At 37.5% G+C, this 15,077-nt stretch overlaps 1 protein-coding gene across 1 annotated transcript in view; it reads right to left on the bottom strand.

Moving 5' to 3' along the window:
• Positions 1 to 15,077, bottom strand: part of HPRT1 (hypoxanthine phosphoribosyltransferase 1) — a 42,340-nt gene that overhangs the window by 9,409 nt on the left and 17,854 nt on the right. The window contains exons 4-5 of the mRNA XM_033201267.1: positions 6,261 to 6,329; positions 2,612 to 2,629 (exon numbers count right to left, since the gene is read on the bottom strand). Coding sequence (XP_033057158.1) covers positions 2,612 to 2,629; positions 6,261 to 6,329 — 87 coding nt within the window. The remainder of the gene's footprint in view (positions 1 to 2,611; positions 2,630 to 6,260; positions 6,330 to 15,077) is intronic.

Here is a 15,077-nt window from a genome sequence, read left to right as displayed (position 1 = left end):
TAAGGCATGAGAATTGCTTGAACCTGGGAGGCAGAGGTTACAGTGAGCTGAGATCATACCACTGCACTCCTGCCTGGTAACAGAGTGAGACTCTGTCTTAAAAAAAAAAAAAAAAAAAAGGCCGGGCGCGGTGGCTCAAGCCTGTAATCCCAGCACTTTGGGAGGCCGAGACGGGCGGATCACGAGGTCAGGAGATCGAGACCATCCTGGCTAACATGGTGAAACCCCGTCTCTACTAAAAAATACAAAAAAACTAGCCGGGCAAGGTGGCGGGCGCCTGTGGTCCCAGCTACTCGGGAGGCTGAGGCAGGAGAATGGCGTGAACCCGGGAGGCAGAGCTTGCAGTGAGCTGAGATCCGGCCACTGCACTCCAGCCTGGACGACAGAGCAAGACTCCCTCTCAAAAAAAAAAAAAACTAAATGCAAAAGGTCCAAGTGAATTGAGGAGGAAAGAGGTATCAAGGAAGGTTTTGTGGAGGTGACGTTTGAGCTGGGTCTTAAGTGACTAAAACATGGGATAAGAAGAGAGGGAATAAGGACATTTCAGGTACAAGAAATAAGGAGCAAACAGTGGAAACAACCTAACGTCTGTCAACCAATTAATGGATAACAAAAATGTAATTCAGATGGCATCCAACTTATGATGGTTCGACATGAGATTTTTTTGACTTTAGGATAGATTTATCAAAGTAGTAAATCCATTTTCAACTTGTGATATTTTCAACTTCAGATGGGTTTATCAGGACACAGTTGAGGAACACCTGTCTATCCATAAAATTTGTCAGTAAAAAGGAATGAGTGCAGATATACTCCACAACGTGAATGAACCTTGAAAACATTAAGCTAAGTGAGAGAAGCCAGATACAAAAGGCCACATATCGTATGATTCTATTTATACAAAATGTCCAGAATAGGCAAATCTTATAGATAGCAAGTAGGTAGATGATCAGTTTGCTACATGCTGGGGGAAGGGAAAATGGGGAGTGATGGCTAAGGGGATTGGGTTTCTTTGTGGGGCAATGAAAATGTTTTAAAATTGAACGTGATAATGATTGCACAATGCTAAGAATATAATAAAAAATTTTGAATTGGCTGGACGTGGTGACCCATGCCTGTAATCCCAGCACTTTGGGAGGCTGAGGCGGGCGGACCACGAGGTCAGGAGATCAAGACCATCCTGGTAAATAGTGAAATCCCGTCTCTACTAAAAATACAAAGAATTAGCTGCGCGTGGTGGCAGGCACCTGTAGTTCCAGCTACTCAGGAGGCTGAGGCAGGAGAATGGCATGAACCCAGGAGGCGGAGCTTGCAGTGAGCTGAGATCACGCCACCGCACTCCAGCCTGGGCGACAGAGCGAGACTCCGTTTTAACAACAACAAAAAATTGAATTGTACACTTTAAATGGGCGAATGGTATGATATGTGAGTTATATCTCAATAAAGCTATTATTTTAAGAAAAGAAATAAGGAGCAAACAACAGGGGCAGAAAAGTAAAGGTACAAGCTCTGGGAAACAGTAAAAAGTATAGAGAAAATGAAAGGAAGCTGGATAATAAGGTTGGTAATGTATATTGGGGTCACACTGAAAAACTCTAAAGAATGTAGCCTAAAGACTAAAGAATGGGAGAATGGGGTCTGAGTAGGAGATGGGATCACAAGCTGTGCTTTAGATGTTTGTAGGATTCAGTAAGATAGAAAGGTTCAATAGATGACCACAGACAAAATAAAGATATAGATATATTATATCTACATAGATGTATATATTGATATATCTATATCTATATCTATCTATCTATCTATCTATCTATCTATCTATCGATCTATAGAGAGACAGAAAGAGGCTGTTAGACAGTGATAAGTGATCAGGAAAATAAAAGTATTGAGGAGAAATAGGAAGTTGACAGCATGAAAAAGTGAGATTTTAGACAGGATGGCCAGAGAAGGCCTAAATGAGAAAATGACTTATGAGTAAAAACAAGGGCCCCTAAACCTTAGCATGCATCAGAATCACTCAGAGACTTGTTAAAGCATCGCTTGCTTGGCCTCATCACAGATATTTTGATTAGGTAGGTTCTTGTCTGATATTAATACTTTTGGTCTAGGGAACCACATTTTGAGAACCACTGAGCTAAAGGAAGTAAAGGTTTCCCTTAGCTTACTAGCGGGTAACCCTAGGAAACTGCTTAGCCTCTCCGTGCTAAGATACAAAATATTTTAGGACATAATGACAAATGGAAAATAGTCTATAAATTATAAATATTACTTTTTATGTACCAAATATTACATAAGACAAAATCTAAGCAAGATATATATATATATACATATAAAATATAAGATATATATGCATATTATATATAGATAAACAGAGAGAGAATTATGTTAGAAAGAAAATATTTCAAACTAAAAAAAGAGAGGTAGGAAGTATACCATTCCATTACTGGTAAAAACAAATACTAAGTAGTCTTTACAAAAAACCAGTCTTACTCCTTTAGAACACAAGCCCACCATTAAAACTGATGCAGAGGAATTTCTTCCCTGGCTTACCTTTAGGATGGTGCATACTAAATTAGAAAAATCATAAATGTTATATTAAAAGTAAATGTGAACTTACTTCCACAATCAAGACATTCTAGAAGAAAAAGAAATGAAAATCAGTACAATGAATAAGACGGTATTTCCAATTATAAGTCAAATCACATCATAACAACCCTAAGGAATTATTCACACTCTTGTTTTTAGACACTTTATTACATCAAACTCTCCTTTAAACAAATGGGCCATCTGCTGGGATTTGGAAGCCTGTAATACTGAAATTTTCATCGTAATGGAAATTTTAAAAACAGAATTTGACCCATTTGTTTTTAAAATACTTTCATTACTTAACAAGAGGTCTAATCTTGGGCAAGTCTTGAAATTTCTCTGGCCTCAGTTTCCCAGTGTTAAATGAGAAACTTGAACTAGTTGGTTTCTTATAGTTTCCTGACTCTAACATTCTAAGAATATTTGTACAATAACTCAAAAATCATATGGACTCCAATTCAAAATATATTTTCTCATTAGGCTAAAATTGATCTGCATTTTCTGGATGTGTCCATATTCTTGGACTACACAAAAAATACCAATGCTTCCTCTCACCATAAACCCTCACTTTGCTTTCTACATTTAAGAATTTTATAGCTGGAAGAGTCCTTAAGAGAAAATACCATCTAATAATTACCCCTCAAAATCAAGAAAGTCCTATCTGTTCTTACGCTAGTTATAAGAATGAGGCAGCATTTTGGTTATAAACATTGCCACAAGAAGATTCATGATGTATTGTTTATCTGTAGCTCTCATCATACTCTGTCATATAACTATAGCATAAAGATTTTAATGTTCTATATATTCTTCTAAGATATAGTGTTTACCAGAGTAGGGCACAAAAGAGTCACTGGTTTGCAAGAAAGATTAGAACTTTTTAATTTTTTACCTCACCTTGTTTAATCTATGTTTTTGTATGTATTTTGTAACATATATAATATTATTACCATAAATCACATATAATTTAAAATGCATATATTAGGGGTAAATGCTCAGAAAACATTTTATAAATTGGGCATGCAAATACAAGTTTGAAGACTCACTGTTCTAGGTATTAAAAGTAAAGTTATAACCAAGTAAAGCTTACCTTTTCCTGTCTCAAAGCAGTTTATTGTTGGAGGTAAGATCTCTAAGAAGCCTAAACAGGTCCAAGTACAGAATGAAGTAAGGCTAGCCCATAATTTATGGCAAGCAATTCATACTACTTCTCTCATGCTGAGCTATCCTCAGTGAAGCAGCTACTATAGACAACTGCAGCCCATTGATAGCCTATTTTACAGGCAGGAAAAATTACTTTTTATTCAAAGTGGAACTCAGGATATGGTGAGAAAATGAATACAAAAAATAGGGTCAATCCAAAGGCACACAGCAAATGAGTAACACAATTATGTTTTTTCCCATTTGTACGAGATCACAGTAAATTTTAAGTAAATTGCAAATTAATAATACACTAAAAAAAGCCATGTAATTGTTCAAATGAATCCCAGCATGGTACAAGGAGTACAGACACTAGAGTCTAAAAAATAAAAGAATGCCATTATTGAGAGTTTTTGAATTATATCAAGTAGTTACATCTCTACTTAATAAATGAGAAAAATGAGGAAAGAGGCCATTTGATAAAATGAAAATAGCCAAGAAGTGGTATTAGAGACTTGAATACAGGTATTCAGGGTCCAAAGTTCATTGCTCAAGTACTAACTGGGGAAAAAAAGGAAAAATATTATATACATATGTATCTGTGCACAAAAGTGCTCCCAAAAGACAAAATGAGGCCAGGCATGGTGTTTCACTCCTGTAATCACAGTACTTTGGGAGGCTGAGGCAGGCGGATACCTGAGATTAGCAGTTGGAGACCAGCCTGGTCAACATGGTGAAAACCTGTCTCTACTAAAGATACAAAAATTAGCCGCACATGGTGGCGTGTGCCTGTAATCCCAGCTACTTGGGAGTCTGAGGCAGGAGAATCACTTGAACTGGGAAGGGGAGGTTGCAGTGAACCAATATTGTACCACTGCACTCCAGCCTGGGCAGCAGAGCGAGACTCCATCACAAAAATAAATAAAATAAAATAAAATAAAATAAAATAAAATGAAACAGAAAGTTCAAATAATCCATAATCTTACCACCAAGAAATAACTTTCACTCAATTTATACTTACTGATTTTTCCATAATAAATGTACTTTACTGTGACTATCATGAAAATAAAGTTATTTTAGAAACAGAGAACTGTTTCAGATCAGATCTATGTAGTAGAACAGAGCCATTAGTAGGAAAGATGAGATCAAGCTAAATCACAGAAGGCCTAAAAGGCTAGGTCTATTCCAGCACTAAAAAACTCATTAGACGAGTAATGGCTTCAACAGCTTCTAAATATGGACAAAGCATGCTGAAAGGGAAGGACAGGTCTAGCAGTGGTATATGAAATGAACAGGAGGGGCAAAGCTAATTTCTCCTATGAAGTTTTCCAAATATGCTGAGGAGGACATTAGTTTGACATGACCCTGATACAGGACAAGAGAATTTCACACAAGTTTTACATGTTAAAGTTTTCTTATAGATACTCATTCACGTAAGCAATGAACACTAAAATCTAAAGAAAAAAAAGAGTTTTAGAGTCAGGTCTGCATTCAAATTCAAGCTCTACCACTTACTGGTTCTGTGACTTTGGGCATGTCTTTTAACCTTACTGAGCCTTAATTTCCTGATCTGTAAAATGGGGATATTGTCTCCCTCACAGGATTGTTGTGAAACTTCTATGAGATTAATGCCTTTATATTTGGCACAGTGTAAGTAAACAATAACTTGCAGCTTCAAAAAAAAGCAGTAGCATTCCATCATGGTTACTCTCAAAAAGTTTTTCAATGTACTAGAAGATAAATATTCAAATATCTTAATATCTCCATTATTTTTAGGTAAGCAGCATGCTCCTGAACAACCAATGGGTCATCGAAGAATTCAAAAGGGAAATCTAAAAACATCTTGAGATAAACTACATGGAAGCACAATATACCAAAACCAATGGTCCACACCAGGAGGATTTTAATGTACTAAGATAACTCTTTGAGATTTCTTAAAATACTAGTATGTCTGAATTTATTGAGTGCATTTATTTACCAGAAACTGTTGTAAGAGCTCTACTTGCATTATAGCACTTAATCCTCTTAACTCGATGGCTGCCATTATCAACCTCACCCTAATCACATATGGGACAAAAAGAGGTTAAGTAACTTGCCCAAGGTCACAGTTAGGAAGTACTAAGCCAGGCTTTCAATCAGTTGTCAGGCTCCGGAACTCACACTTTCAGCCACTACATGATACTGCTTTGCTATCTTTTAGGAAACTATGTTAGTCTATCTCAGGAAGACTCACATAGTTTTCTTTCTTTCTTTTTTTTTTAAAAAAGGCTATCTTTTCCCCCATCAATGTTTTTTGAAGGATCCCAAATTAGAGTCCCACAGAGGCAGACAGCAGTACTTCACAATAGGACGTTTAAGGTTAATGTTGGATTCTACTGTCTTTTTGCTACATGACCTAGGGAAAGATAATTAACTAGATTGCTTCCAAGGGTTAAATAACCCATTTAGTTATACTATGTAAACTATCTCTTAGTGATTGAAAGCACACTGTTACTAATTGACTCTTGATATGAAGTGCTTTTCTTTCTTCCCCTTCAAGATACATACCTTCCAGTTAAAGTTGAGAGATCATCTCCTCCGATTACTTTTATGTCCCCTGTTGACTGGTCATTCTAGTAAAAAAAAAAAACAAAAAAAACCAAAAAAAAAAAAAACCAAACAACTATATATATATATATATGCACACACACACACACACACGTATATGTATATCCTTATGTACACACACAAACTTCAAATTAAATGAGAACTAGAAGATTTGAGAAGTTAGCTATCTAATGTTCATAGCATTATGATATTCTAAATGACATGAATTATAAGAATTAGGTTTCCTGAAATGAATGACTAGAAAACTTTCAAGTAGAGATTAGTAAAAATTAAAAAGTCCTAATTGGCCATTACTGATTTGATGTTTTTAAGAGTCCTAAAATAGGTTACATTCATTTTTAAGTGGGCAGTATTATAACAGCCACCCATCTTCAATCACAGTGATTTCTGAATTGTGAGGGAAGTTATTAGCATGACAGGTGTCTGGTTCTGGCCCTGTACGATTCCCATGAGTCAAGCAAATTGTAAGGGTTGGTCTATATCACACCCAACCCCAAGGATATGTCCCTCAAAAGTCTAGCCCAGGCCCAGTCATTTTCAGCATTGGCTGGGAAACCAGGTCTGATTAGTAGTCCTTTAAGGAATACCTTAGGCTCCCATTTTCCTGCTACCACAGAATCCAACAAAACCCTTACAGGAGATTCAATGGGAAATGCTCAACACCCACTGCAGTTGGTGGTGACAATGACCATAATTTGGCTGTGCTGGATTCAGGACAGAAAATTTGGGTGAAAGAGCAGGTGAACAAACGAGCTTTGACTTGCCCTTGCAGAGAGCAAGCCATACCATACCATAAAGCCACAGCAATTACAACGGTGCAGTACCAGCACAGTAAATGAACAAAGTAGAGCCCAGAAACAGACCCAGAAATATATGAGGATTTAGTATACAATAAAGATGGTATTTCGAGTCAGTAGGGAAAAGATGAATTATTCAATAAATGATGTTTGGTCAACTAGTTACCCATTTGGGAAAAAATAAAAGTATGGTCCCTACCTCACAGCATACACAAAAATTAATTCCAGATGGATTAAAATCTAAATGTAAAAAATAAAGCCATAAGTGGACTGGAAGAAAATATAGAAGAATTTTTTTTAACATCCATAGAAAGGGTTAAAAACCCAGGCATGACATGAATCAAAACTGAAAAAGTTCTGTAACGAATACCCCCTTTTATATATTGGGCTCCAACAATAAGAACCCATAGGAAAATGGAGAATGAACACAAATAGACAATTTATAGAAGGCCATAAGATGTAAAATTATATCTATCTGAGAAACAAACACTAAAACAATGAGATTCTACTGTTCACCCACCCATACTGGCAAAACTTAAGCCTGATAATATGCTGAGGGGAAATAAGCACTCTTGTTGGTGAGAGTATTAATTGGCATAGCCTCTTTTGTTAAAATTGCAATACACATGTCACTTAACCCAGTAATCCCACTTCTGCAAATCAATGCTACAAAAACACTGACAAGTATACAAAGATACATTAAAGAGTGTTCACTGGGCCAGGTGCGGTGGCTTCACGCCTGTAATCTCAGCACTTGGGGAGGTGGAGGCGAGAGGATCGCTTGACCCCAGGAATTCAAGGCTAGCCTGATAAACACAGCAAGACTCTGTCTCTCTTTTTATTATTATTAAAAAAAAAAATGTTCACTGTACCAGTTGTTCACAAAAACGAACTAACATGTCCATTAACGGAACCATTTAAATTAATCAAGTTCATCTACACAACGTAATACCATGCAACTATTAAAAAGCACGTGGTAATCCAATGCACACTGAGACAGAATAATGCTATTAAAAACACCAAGGAGTGGAACACTGTGTTGCCTATGACACCACTTTTATTCAACATTTAAACAAATTTGTAACAGCAATTGCATGAGTAGTGGGAATGGGGTTTATGAGACTTTTCACTTCTATTTGCTTCTATTTTTGTTATGCTTCTATATATAAATCCATTTATTATGGAGTATTACTTTCGAAAAACACAAATGGGCCAGTATTGTTTGGTGTTGCAAAGTGAGCATATGACTTCTGATATCAACCTTTGCATATTACTTCTCATTTTAGGGAAATTACAGACATCCCTTATTCCAACTAACTTAAAACTCAGCATTTCAAACATACAGAGTTGATGGAAAAAAAAAAGAAAAAGAAATAAAAAAGAAAGAAAAGACAACAAGCTTCAGATGACAGTGACTCACACCAAATTAGTTACACTGTAAAGCCTGTTAAATAGTGACATCTTCTGGAGATACTTGGTATTACAGTCTGACTCCAGTTGATCTCTTTTTACAGAGACAAGAGGAATAAAGGAAAAAATACTCAAGAACTGAAAAGTATGGAGTTATGGAAAAACTGCTGTGATCCAAAGGCTATGGTGATAGGACAAGAAACAAGAGAACTCCAAGCAGTAAGACACTGCTGTTCTATTAGCATCCAAACCTTCATATTCCTGTTTGCCCCAAGGCTTTTTTAAAAAATAGAGACAGGATCTCACTATTTTGCCCAGGCTGGTCTTAAACTCCTGGACTCAAGCGATCCTCCTGCCTCACCTCCTAAAACACTGAGATTACAGGCTTGAGTCATCATACCTAGCTATTTATTTTTTCTTACTCTCTCGCCTGGCCTATAGCCACCATGGAAGCTAATAAAGAATATTAATTTAAGAGTAATGGTATAGTTCACTACATTGGAATACAGTATAAGTGCCTATTGTATATGGATGGCATACATGGATCAATTACACCACCTGGGTGGCCAAAGGAACTGTGCGAACCTTCCTCCTTGGTTGTCTGGAACAAGCTTCCCACCAAATCCCTTCACTAAGTGCCTCCCTCATCTTTAATTATGGTTAAGTCTAGGATAACAGGATTGGCAACGGTGAGGGGAAAGCTTCCTCCAGAGTTGCTCTACCCTCTCCTCTACCATCCTATCTCCTCACTCCTCTCAGCCAAGGAGTCCAATCTGTCCTGAACTCGAGTGTCACTGTCAACTACATAAAATTGCCAGAGAAGCTCTTTGGGACTGCAAACACATACCCTTAATGTCTTTATTTCTATTTTGTCTACCTCTTCAGTCTAGGTGAAAAAATAAGGATAATAGGGAAGAACTTTGTTTATGCCTACTTGTCCGCCCCTAGGAATTTTGAAAACCTCTAGGTAGCAATAAGAACTGCAGCATGGTATAGGAAAAGCTGTATAGAAGTGCATAATAAATGGGCTGGAAAAGAACTGCTTGGAACAAACAGGGAGGTTGAACTATAAGGAGAGAAAGCAGAGAGGCTAATCAACAAGGCTGGGTTCCCAAGAGGGCATGATGAGAATATTACTAAGGTAGGAAGTCCTGGCTCCATGTCCCCTTAGTGGCTTAGTACTATGCAGCTTGCTTTCTGCAGTGAACTTCAGACCTTTCTTTTAGGATCCTAGAATGGAATTTTTTTATTGGAAAACAGTCATCCTCTCAACATTCAGGCAGGCCCCAAGTCTACCACACTCAATCACATTTTCTCTTCATAGTAATCTCTCAACCATCCTCTGTCCTTTAACTGTTTCTATACCCTGATCAAATGCCAACAAAAGTGAGAATGTTAGAATCATATATTTTTAGAGGTAGACTGTATCTCAGATAAAACAAAATGGCAGATATTCCATTTTCAAAAATATGTATGCAGAAAAAATAAGTATGGAAGGATATATGCTCAGGTAATAAGTTTATTTACTTGTATTTTAATGAATTCTTTTAAATAAACACATTACTTAAAAAAAAAAAAAAAAACTAAAGGTCTCTGTCAGTTAAAAAATGACATTGATGAAGCAGGGCCCTTACAGATCATCTAGTCCTACACTATCCCATACGGTAGCCACATGTGGCAATATCAATTACTTAAAAATTCAGTTCCTGTGTTGCACAAGATGTGTCAAGTGCTCAAAAGCCACATGTCACTAGTGGCTCTGTACCATACAGCAGAAGCATAAAAAATTTCCATCCTCAAAAAATGTTCTATTGAACAGCATTGCTCTAATTAAATAAAAAATACCATTTAGCACAACACAGTAATAGAAAAGATTGAAGAGGTAGTGCTGATACTTAAAAACCTAGTATTTTCAGCCAGGCATGGTGGCTCCTGCCTGTAATCCTAGCACTTTGGGAGGCTGAGGTGGGAGGATCACTTAAGCCCAGGAGTTCTAGACCAGCCTGGGCAACAGGGTGAAACCCTGTCTCTACAAAAAATACAAAAAATTAGCTGGGTGTGGTGGCATGTGCCTGTAGTCCCAGCTACTTGGGAGGCTGAGGTGGGAGATCATCTGAGTCTGGGAGGTCAAGACTGCAATGAAGTGAGATTGCACCACTACACTCCAGCCTGGGTGGCAGAGTGAGACCCTGTCTCAAAAACAAACAAACAAACAAAAAAAAAAACAAACAAAAATCACCGGTATTTTTAAGTACACTATTTTCAAACATTCAGAAGTTATTTCATCCTATCTTCATGGTTTCCATTCTATGCCTGGGTTGGGATTAGGATCTGATAAAATAAACATGTGCAACAGAACCACTTCTCATGGCTGTATAACAGATAATCAATATGTATCTGCTGAATAAATTATTCAATTTTCTTAATTTTTTTTCACAAAATTGTGGTTTCAAGGGACCAGACTTGACTACTACACCTTCATGTTCTAAGAATCAGGGGACTTATATAAAACCTCAGTTGCCTGATAAGGACTATATCAAAGTGAAAAGGCATGGGAAAGAACTAGAAAGTACACTTTTGAACCTAGTTCTGTAGTTTCCTTATGCCACAGATAATACACATTCCCATTCCTGCCAAATTTTTTCTCTCACCCCTGTCTATGGTCTCAATTCAATAAATAGGAGAAGGACATGAATTTGCTTTGGTTGGTAGGTAGGTTGGTAGGTAGGTAGGCAGGCAGGCAGGCAGGCAGGCAGGCAGACAGACAGATAGATAGAGACAGAGACAAAGATGGAGACAGAGATGGAAATAGAGACAGATTTGCAGAAGATAAGTTCTAGGCAAATTAGTGTCAACATCAAAGTGGTATACCTACATCTAACTATTCTGGAGAGAAAAGTATACCTCAAAGAAATGGACTAAATACATACAGAGAAAAAGTTTAAGCTGAAAGCTACTGCCCTCTTATATGAGACACTTTAAGAAACTACTTGGGGGGCAAGTGAGAAAATGGGGAGATGCAGCTCAGAGGATACAAAGTAGCAGATATGTAGGACGAATAAGTCTAGAAATATAATGCACAACATGAGGCATATAGGTAATAAAATTGTGCTGTATTTGGGATTCACACTAAATGAGATTTTAAGCTCCTCTTGCCACCAAAAAAAAAAAAAAAAGGGTAACTGTGAATTGAGGGATATGTTAATTTGCTTCACTGCAGTAATCTTTCAACCATCTGTATGTATCCCATAACATCATGTTGTATACGTTAAATATACAGACTACAATTTAAAATAAAAAACTACTCCAAAATTTTCTGCATTTTTAATATGCTCACTCAAAGACAGTATTAATTTGCATCTTTGATGTTAAACAGATAGCCTAATCAAGTCACTATCAAGATCAAGACTAAAGCTACAGCTTTTCTCTTTTGATGCTTTTGAGATACACGTGTGTGTGTGTCACGTGTGTGTGTGTGTGTGTGTGTATTTTAAGTTATCGTTTTGGCCAGGTGCAAGGGCTGACATCTGTAATCTCAGCACTTTGGGAGACCAAGGCAGAAGGATTGCTTGAGACCAGGAATTTGAGACCAGCATAGCAAGACCCTATCTCTACAAATTAAAAAAAAAAAAAATTAATCAGGGGTAATGGCATGTGCTTGTAGTCCCAGATACTTGGGAGGCTGAGGCAGAGGATCCCTTGAGCCCAGGAGTTCAAAACTGCAATGAGCTATGACTGTGCCACTGCATTCCAGTCTGGGCAACAGAGCAAGACCTTGTCTCAAAAAAAAATTTCTAATTAAAGATAAAGAGTTATAGTTTTATGAACCTTGACTGCAACTGAGGGAAAAAATCCCATAATTGGCAAAATGAATTCTGTCTGCTTACAAAACTTCTGACTAATAGAGAATGAATAATAGGAAGCCCACATTAGAAGATCCACATCAGTTAAAAAGTTTTTCCAGATAAGAGTGACTCTGAGTTCTACAGAGTTAAAAGATTGGGTTCAAATCAAAGACTTGTAAGATCTTGATTAAGTTACTTAATTCCTCTGTGACTCACTCTTCTCAAATGTAAATGGAGATAATTGTAACTCAAAAAAAAAAAAATGAAAAAGTTTTCTCTAAGATTGCAAATCCTAAGGATAATTTCATTTTAATATCAGTCATTTAGTCTGAATACACCATAATGCAGACTAATTTTCCCTCTGCTTAAGGTCCACACAAAAACATTTCAATAAAATTTACTTGTGTATCAAGTTTTCCTCCTGAGGCTTTGGTAAAAAAAATAAATAAATAAAAATTTAAAAACCACTAGATTGGGTACAGTGGCCCATGCCTGTAATCTCACTTAGGGAAGCCAAGGCAGTTGGATTGTTTGAGCCCAGGAGTTTGAGATCAACCTGGGCAACATGGCAAAACCCTGTTTCTACAAAAAAATACAAAATTTAGTCAGGTGTGGTGGCACACACCTGTGGTCCCCACTACTCGAGAGTGAGGTGGGAAGATTGCTTGAGCCCAAGCAGAGGTTGCAGTGAACCAAGATGGCACCACTGCACTCCAGCCTGGGTGACAGAGCAAGATCCTGTCTCAAAAAAAAGAAAAAAAAAAAAAAAAAATCACTGACCAGGCATGGTGGCTCACGGCTGTAATCCCAGCACTTTGGGAAGCCGAGGCGGGTGGATCACCTGATGTCAGGAGTTCTAGACCAGTCTGGCCAACATGGTGAAACCCCGTCTCAACTAAAAATACAAAAATTAGTCAGGAATGGTGGCAGTTCCTGTAATCCCAGCTACTTGGGGGACCACGGCAGGAGAATAGCTTGAACCTGGGAGGCAGAGGTTGCAGTGAGCTGAGATCATGCCATCGCACTCCAGCCTGGGGGTCAAGAGCGAGACTTCGTCTCAAAAAAAAAAAAAAAAATCACTATAAAATTGAAATAATTCACAACAAAGGAAATACATTTGCCTACTTAACCTTCTTTTTATTTATTTACTTATTTTTAATATTTTGAGATGGCATCTTGCTACGTTGCCTAGGCTGGTCTTGAACTCCTGGGTTCAAGCCATCCTCCCATCTTGACTTCCCAAAGTACTGGGATTACAGGTGTGAGCCACCATGCCCAGCCCATATTTAACTTTCACTTTCTGAATATCACAGGACAGAAAAAGTCATCAAATACATAGTACTATATTTCATTGCTCTAAGATGCACATTCACACTTTATTAATAATAGTTCTAACTTGATGTATTACAATTGATGACAATTTACAATTATAACTGGTAGTGTTTCTTTCTTGGCAGTATGAAAAATAGTGTTAAGTCTTAAAATCAGCGGCATCTTTAATTTAATGAAATAGGTATTTGGAATCCCCAGGCAATTTCCCATCTAGGCACTAGGTAAATAAAATCCTACCTAGCTACTTGGATTAAGAGTACGCATGTGTGTGTGTACACAGAGAATTCTTTAGAATATTCTAAATAAAAAGTGGCAGTGATATTTGGAATGACTGAAATCCTTTATAATTTTCTGCAGTTTGTATTTCTTTCTATTTTTTAAGACAGGGTCTCCCTCTGTCTCAAACTCCTGCAGCCTCAAACTCCTGGGCTCAAGGGATGCTCCTGCCTCTACCTCCCAAGTAGCTGGGACTACAGGTACACGCCACCATGCGCAACTAATTCTTTTTGTGTAGAGATGAGGTCTCATTATGTTGCCTAGGGTGGTCTCAAACTCCTGGCCTCGAGTGACGCTCCCACCTCGATCTCCCAAAGCACTGGAATTACGTGTGCCACTGTACCCAGTCGTATGTTTTCTAATAAGCATGTTTTCTTTAATAAGAAAAATGGAGTTTTTATTTCCAAAAAAAAAAAGATGGGTGTGTTTATGTCATAATGCTTCTTTATATAGTCTGGAAACATTTAATAGTTCATAGAATATTTCTTTAGGATTTAGTATGGATCAGCAGATTTTAACTCACTGTTTCAAATTGGTCAAGATCAGCATGTAAAAATCATACTAACATCAATGTTATTGATGCTGCAAACAATTTAAAATTTCCATTTTACAGTTTTACCAAATAAGCTGCCTAATGTTTTATATGCATATATGAATATCTTACATGACAAGCTGCTGAATTATTAAACGGGTAGAAATGTTACTTCAAGCTGGGCATGGTGACTTAAGCCTGTAATCCCAGCACTTTTAGAGGCTGAGGTGGGAAGACTGCTTAAGTCCAGGAGTTTGGGATCAGTTTGGGCAACATAGTAAGACCCAATCTCTACAAACATAAAAAAAATTAGCCAGTCATGGTGGTGCACACCTGTAGTCCCAGCTACTCGGGAGGCTAAGGTGGGAAAATCACTTGAGTCCAGAAGGTCAAAGCCACAGTGAGCTGTGATCTTGCTACTGCATTCCAGCCTGGGTGACAGAATGAGATCTTGTCTTTTTAAAAAAAAAAAAAAAGTTACTTCAAACCAACAGATATTTTTATTTTTATTATTTGTAGAGATAGTGTATCACTGTGTTGATACCCAGGCTGGTCTCAAAC

This window comes from Trachypithecus francoisi, unplaced genomic scaffold (genome assembly GCF_009764315.1).
Source record: "Trachypithecus francoisi isolate TF-2019V2 unplaced genomic scaffold, Tfra_2.0 Lachesis_group6, whole genome shotgun sequence".
Lineage (NCBI taxonomy): Eukaryota > Metazoa > Chordata > Mammalia > Primates > Cercopithecidae > Trachypithecus > Trachypithecus francoisi.
The sequence above is the reverse complement of the archived record's forward strand: the minus strand, read 5'-3'. Positions and strand labels throughout refer to the sequence as shown.